Source organism: Mastomys coucha, chromosome X (assembly GCF_008632895.1).
Source record: "Mastomys coucha isolate ucsf_1 chromosome X, UCSF_Mcou_1, whole genome shotgun sequence".
Lineage (NCBI taxonomy): Eukaryota > Metazoa > Chordata > Mammalia > Rodentia > Muridae > Mastomys > Mastomys coucha.
The window spans coordinates 42,237,020-42,243,910 of NC_045030.1; the positions used below are offsets into that span (position 1 = coordinate 42,237,020).

Genomic DNA, 6,891 nt, shown 5'->3' on the forward strand with positions numbered 1-6,891 from the left:
ATTCATCGAAGTATGACAGACCGAAGTTATCAGAATGCATACCTTGTAAGTCAACTGGACAACAGTGATCTTAGATTAAAGCTTAACCCTAAACATGATAAACCCTCTTTTGTTTGCTTGGAATTTAAAATAAAAAGTAGGCGTGGGGGTTATAATATACACACAGATTCATACGCGCACACCATCCAGGCAAATATAGTCCCCTCACGAAATAAAGGGAAAACTGGCGGTGTTGCTTATATGGCCACTCAGTGAAATACATGTTGCATTCATTGCAATGTTCTTTCAGGTATCCGGTGTAGCTTAGATTTCAGAAACCTCACTAGGAACTGGATGAGAGCGTAGCCTCACTTTCCTAGCCGGCTTATATATAGAGATACACACACCCCTTCCTGTTGGCGGCAAGGTCTCTCGGTCCCGGGGAGGGGGTTTACCGATGTACCCGGAACTGTTTCCAAGTTGGTTTTTTTGTTTGTTTGTTTGCTTTTTTTCCTGGTTTGATTGGCTGCAAGCTCTAGGACCCTAGGTATCCGGAGACTCTTTAGGGGTCGCGAGAGAGCCTCCTTGTCCCGCCCCTTGGTGGGTTCAGCTCCCACCACCATGGCTCCTGTATCGGGCTCGCGGAGCCCTGAACGGGAGGCCTCCGGGGGAAAGCGTCGCAGTTCGTCGAGGAGCCCCAAATCCATCAAATCTTCCCGCTCCCCGCGGTATCGCCGGTCTCGCTCGCGCTCTTGTTCTCGGTTCGGTGACCGGAATGGCCTCAGCCATTCGCTCAGTGGCTTCAGCCAAAGCTCTCGAAACCAATCTTATCGCTCCCGCTCTCGATCGCGTTCTCGAGAACGGCCTTCTACACAGCGGAGTATCCCTTTTGCTTCTTCATCTTCGTCTGCCTATTATGGCGGCTACTCGCGTCCCTATGGGGGTGACAAGCCATGGCCTAGCCTGCTGGACAAGGAAAGGGAGGAGAGTCTGCGGCAGAAGTGAGTGAGATCTCTGCACCCTCTCTTGGACGATTCTGCCTGCCTTTGAGCCAGCTTGTCACTCATTGTTTCTGTTTTATTTTGCTTCCCATCCGCCTCGTACCGTTTTCATGTCTTTCAGTTCACCCCAAACCTTTTTAATTTATCCTTTCTAACTTAACATTTTCATTCATCCCTAGACTCCTTCATAAAGGGCCCTGGTTTCCCACTACCTACTTCCCCCTCCTGGCCTGCTGGCGGGTATCGCTAAGAGGCTCAGCGCTATTGTATTCCTTGGTGTCATTATCCGTGCACCTGTCTTTATTCCTCACTAAACTGAGATAGAGGTTTGTGATTTTTTATTGATCGCAGAATTAGTAGTGCCTGCCTCTTGGTTACCATGCAGCTGTTTCTTGCTGCGTGAAGAAACAGAAAAAAATTGAGATAAGAGGCTATTTCAGTGGAAAAGGTTTGCAGGGAATTGGGAAGTATTGTAATTAAGTATATATATTGGCTCTGAGGAAAAAGGATAATTAGATGAGGCTATGCTGGGAAAAAGTCTTGTAAAGTGGTCTCAGCTGTGTTGACCATGAAAACCAATGTGGGAAGGAGATTGGATCTCCTCTAATGGGAGTTCTTAGTTTAAAAAGAATCAACAAATCTGTAGTGGCAACAGCTTTGAGGCTCTCGAGAGAAGTCAGAACCTCGTCATTCTCATCGACGTAGCAAATTTAAAGGCACCTGTCTCAGGAAATATTTTAACTTCAAAAGCTGGGCATGGGCCGGGCGGTGGTGGCACAGGCCTTTAATCCCAGCACTTGGGAGGCAGAGGCAGGCGGATTTCTGAGTTCGAGGCCAGCCTGGTCTACAGAGTGAGTTCCAGGACAGCCAGGGCTATACAGAGAAACCCTGTCTCAAAATAACAAAAAAAAAAAAAAAACCTGGGCATGATGTCTTACTCCTGTAATCCTAGCGTTCAGGAAGCCGAGGTAGGATTGTCACAAGTCATCCGAGGCCAGGTTTATATTGCTGCATTAGTCATAGTATTGAATATGTATGAAGTTTATTATGTTTGTTGAAAATTTGGTCTTCAGCACTGAACTAGGTCCTATACCATGTGTTTCAAAATGCTAAAATTTCAAGTATTACAGGCTTTGAGGGGCAAGTTAACTTTCCAACAGTTGAGAGATGCTTAAGTTTCAGAATTGCACTGCCTGAGTGTGAAGGTTTTGTTTGCCGTGAAGCAGGATAGTCTTGGGCAAGTGAGACCTTTCTGAGCTTCACTTCTTCATCATTAAAAACTTGTAGAAGCTAGAGCTGTAACTCAGGGGAAGAATGCTGGCCTAGCAAACCTGAGACCCTGAGTTGGAACGGCAGCCCAGAAGGGGGAGAGGGAAATTAGTAACAAGGCTTTTAAGGTTGTAATAACATCCATTAAGTGCATGGAAACAGAAACAGTTAGACAGTCCTGAATTGTTAGAGACCTCTCGTATGGTACCCATGGAGTATGGCAGTTGAAAATCAAATGCTGAGCCAGGATCATGTCTCTAATCCCAACACTTGAGAGAGAGGGTCAGCACCACCAGGAGTTGAAGGCCAGCTAGACCCTGCTCCATGAGCTCCAGTTTCAGAGGAGTAAAGGATTTACTGGAATGTTAAATGATTGTGTGAGATTTGCATTTGATGATATGAAGTTTATTGTGTCTATTAAAACTATGTCTTAGGCATGGTACTAGGCCTTATACTTTATGGCTTAAAATGTGAAATTTTAACATATTACAGGAGCAACACACATGAGACTTCTGTGTTCTTTATGCCTGGGCAGGAATTCTTCCCCCAGCAGTTACAAATACTTATATCCCTTTTCTAAATTATCCATTTTGACCAAATACAAAACTCTCCAAGTCTTTCTCTGTGTAGTTATCAATACCTTTTTTCATGATCAAAGATGTTAAAAAAAAAAAAGAAAAGCCAAGTATATGCCTTTTGTAGTAATTTTTAAATGTCAGTCATAAGCCATCAAACTTTAAGGAATTCAGGCTAATTTTTTTCTTCAAAAAATTATTATTATTATTATTATTATTATTATTATCATTATTATCATTATTGGTTTTTTCGAGACAGGATTTCTCTGTGTAGTCCTGGCTGTCCTGGAACTCACTCTGTAAACCAGGCTGGCCTCGAACTCAGAAATCCTCCTGCCTCTGCCTCCCAAGGGCTGGGATTAAAGGTGTGCGCCACCACCGCCCGGCCCAAAGAATTATTTTTATCTTATTCATTTTTCTGGTGGAGGGGATTGAGATCAGGTCACTATATATAGCTTTGCCTGTCCTGGAACTCATGTTGACAAAGCCAGCTTCAAACAGAGAAATCTGCCTGTCTTTGCCTCCCAAGTACTGGGACTGAAGGCATCCACCACCACACTCTGTCATTTTTATTATATTTTGAATTACATGTATGTATATATGCATGCGTGTCTGTGTATGGATATGTACATGTCAGTGTAGATGCCTTGGGAGGCCAGAAGCATCCACTCTCTTGGAGCTGGACTTAGAGGCAGCTGAGAGGTAACCAACTTGGATGCTAGGAGCCAAATTTCAGTCCTCTGCAAATGTATGTACTCTGCAAATTCCAGTCCTCTCCAGTCCTCTCCAGTATGTGCTTTTGACCCTGGGCCATCTTTCCAGCCCATAGTTTGTATTTTAAATTTATGAATCGTAGTAAATTTTAAAACAGAATTAGTCACATACATAAAATGAAAAAAGTGCCCCCCCCAGTAGAGAATGTACTCCTCCTAAAGGATCTTAAAGGAAAACTGGTAATAAACTTTATATAGCATGAGGAGAGTTTTTGTCAAGTAAGATTTTTCTTCCTTTCTAGAATCCCCTTTATTTTCCTTTCATCTTTATCTTCTTCACTAATTTCTAGGTTCCTGAAAACAAAGTTTTCAAATCAAGATTTCCTTATCTTTATAACATACATAAACAAATGAATTTATTTTTAAATATAAAACTTTCTGTCAAACTTTACAGTGAAATGGGGACATTTAGAACCTGTGCCACACATTCAACAAAAGGATGCCTTTGCCAGTCTGCCCGGTAGCTGAGGCACCAGTTACTATCGGAACATTAAATCCTATCTAATGAGTTTATAGTTAAACTAAGTCTCTCCAACACCCTCCTGCCCTCAGTCAGGGCTTCTCTGTTATTCCCTGGCTGTCCTAGAACATTCTCTGTAGACCAGGATAGCCTTAAACTCACATAGATCTATCTGCCTCTGCCTCTGCCTTCCAAATGCTGGGATCAAAGGCTTGCATATTACCACTGCCTGGCTTAAACCAAGTTTTTATTAACTTTTTAAACATATAGATAAATTCAGGTGTTCCTGTACTTGGAAGGCTAGATCATGAGCCCAGGAGTTCAAAGCCAGCCTGGGCAACATGGTAAGATCTTGTCTCAAAAGATATATATGAGGAAAATAATACTGGTGGACTTGACTCCTGTTCAGCTTATTATTATACATTTAGGAAACAGTCCATCCATTGAGCTATAATTTAAATATTTATCTCTTTTAGGAGATTAAGTGAAAGAGAGAGGATTGGAGAATTGGGAGCTCCTGAAGTTTGGGGACTTTCCCCAAAGAATCCTGAACCAGAGTAAGTGTGTTAAAAAAAATACCATTTTAAAATATCAGTAGCATTTGTTTAAATCTTGGTCTTCAGTCAAATACTTTTTAATTATGTTTTCTTACATTTTATTTATTTGTACATGTGTGTATGTACACAGGTGGAGGTCAGAGGACAACTTGCAGGAGTCGGTTCTCTCCTTCCACAATGTGGGTCCCAGGGATTGAACTCAGGTCATCAGGCTTAGCAGCAAGCGCTTTTACCTACTGAGCCATCTCGCCAGCCCTACTGTCAAAATTTTTAAGTGAAGAGCTTCAAGTATTTATCAGATTTTTTTTTTTGCTTTCTTATGATTTATGCTTTTTACCCCTTATATTTAAAAAAACATGGAACATGGTTAATGATTACAGATACTGCTAGTAGATTTTAGCACATTCATTATGTATGTGTGTGGAGGTTGTTTTGTTTTGTTTTTGAGACATTGCCTCATTCTGTAATCTAGGCTATCTGGAATTCTTTGTATAGTAGCCAAGGCAGGACTCAAACTCACAGCAGCCAGCCTGCCTTCCCCCTTGAATGCTGGAATTACTGGCACAGATCACCAAGCCTGGCTTAATTGCTGTCTTTAAATTATAATGCACAAAGCACTAGTTTCCTATTCAGAAAATTCATTGTTAAAAATAATGTTTATTCTTTTTTATTGTTTTTTCAACTACCCTACTATCAGACTACTAGGTGTTAGTATAACAAAGAGTTTTAAATTTTTTAAAGTGATACAAGTGGAGGCATGTCCCTAAGAAAGAAGGCGCTCCTGAGGGTGAGAATGGGAAAAGCTGAGGGTCAGCTGGGAAAAGCAGACACAAAAGCTGGAAAAAAAATGAGTGTGGCCGAGTGAATGTGTATGTGGGGTCAAAATTTGAAGTCAGCTATTTTCTGTAATCTCTTCTCTACCTTATCTTTTGATTTGCATTTATTTACATTTTATTTAGTTTACATTTATTTATATATATGTCTGTGTATGTATGTATATAGTATATATGTCTGTGTGTATGCATGCTCATGCTCGTGCATGAGATCAAGTACCACATGTGGAGGTCAGAGAACAACTTGCAGGAGGCTGGTTCTCTTCTTCTACCATGTGGGTTCAAGGAAATGTAATTCAAGTTGTTAGGATTGGCACCAAGTGCTCCTACCTGCTAAGGCATCTTGCCAGTCCAGCACCTTATTTTTTGAGACAGAGTTTCTTAATGAACCTGGTGCTGATCTGATGAACTGGACTGGTTAACCTAGGGGTCCTCCTGTCTCCCCAGTGCTGGAGTTACAGATGAGTGCCATAGTGCCCATCATTTTTCTGTGGGTGCTTGGGATCTGAACTCAGGTCCTCTTGCTTATGTGACAAAGGGTTGATCAACTGAACTACCTCCCCGGCCCCTAAATTAAAAAAAAGTTCACACAGACATAATAACATTGTTCATTACCTATAATCCCCACCCTGTGTGTTCCTTCTGTTCCCCAAAAGTTTCTTTTCTTCTTTCATTTTATGTACACATATGTGACTTTATGAGACTATTTGCAATGTGGGTACCACAAATGGGGTAACACAAAATTCATATTTCTGAGACTTGCCTAACTTGTTCAATATGATTATTTCCTGTAGGCTTCATTTTCCCCTATGTGATGCAACTCCATTTTTTTTTTTTTGCCTGAAAATGTTTCCACTGTGTGCACATATTGTATTTTAAATCTATTCCTCTGTTTTGGCTACCTAGTTTGATTGGGTAACCAAGCCACTGTGGATAGTGCTGCAGTTTACATTGCTGTGTGAGTGTCTCTGTAATGTGGTGACTTCAGTCCTTCAGGCAGATGCCCAGGACTGCTATAGCTACATTATGTGGAGGATCTTTTGTTTGTTTGATTTTTGAGAAGCTTCATACTGATTGCCACAGAAGCTGAATTAGTTTACATCCCCACTGAGTATATAAGGCCCCTTGTTCTCTGCATCCTCAACAGCATTTGTTCTTGCTCGCTTTTTTAGTGACTGTCATTCTGTTTTTTTTGTTGTTGTTGTTTTTTGTTTGTTTTTTGGTTTTTCGAGACAGGATTTCTCTGTGTAGCCCTGGCTGTCCTGGAACTCACTCTGTAGACCAGGCTGTCCTCAAACTCAGAGATCCACCCGCCTCTGCCTCCGAAGTGCTGGGATTAAAGGTGTGTGCCACTACTGCCCAGCCTGTGACTGTCATTCTGATTGTGGGGTAAGATGGACTGAGTGTAGTTCCATTTGTGTTTCCCTGATGGATCATGAAGTTG

The 6,891-nt window shown here is 41.6% G+C and overlaps 1 protein-coding gene across 1 annotated transcript in view; it reads left to right on the plus strand.

The window, feature by feature from the left end:
• The first annotated feature begins 372 nt into the window (after positions 1-372).
• Nkap (NFKB activating protein) overlaps positions 373-6,891 on the plus strand; it is a 27,216-nt gene continuing 20,697 nt past the window's right edge. The window contains exons 1-2 of the mRNA XM_031351865.1: positions 373-980; positions 4,534-4,614. Of these exons, the coding sequence (XP_031207725.1) occupies positions 601-980; positions 4,534-4,614 (461 nt within the window). The 5' untranslated portion in view covers positions 373-600. The remainder of the gene's footprint in view (positions 981-4,533; positions 4,615-6,891) is intronic.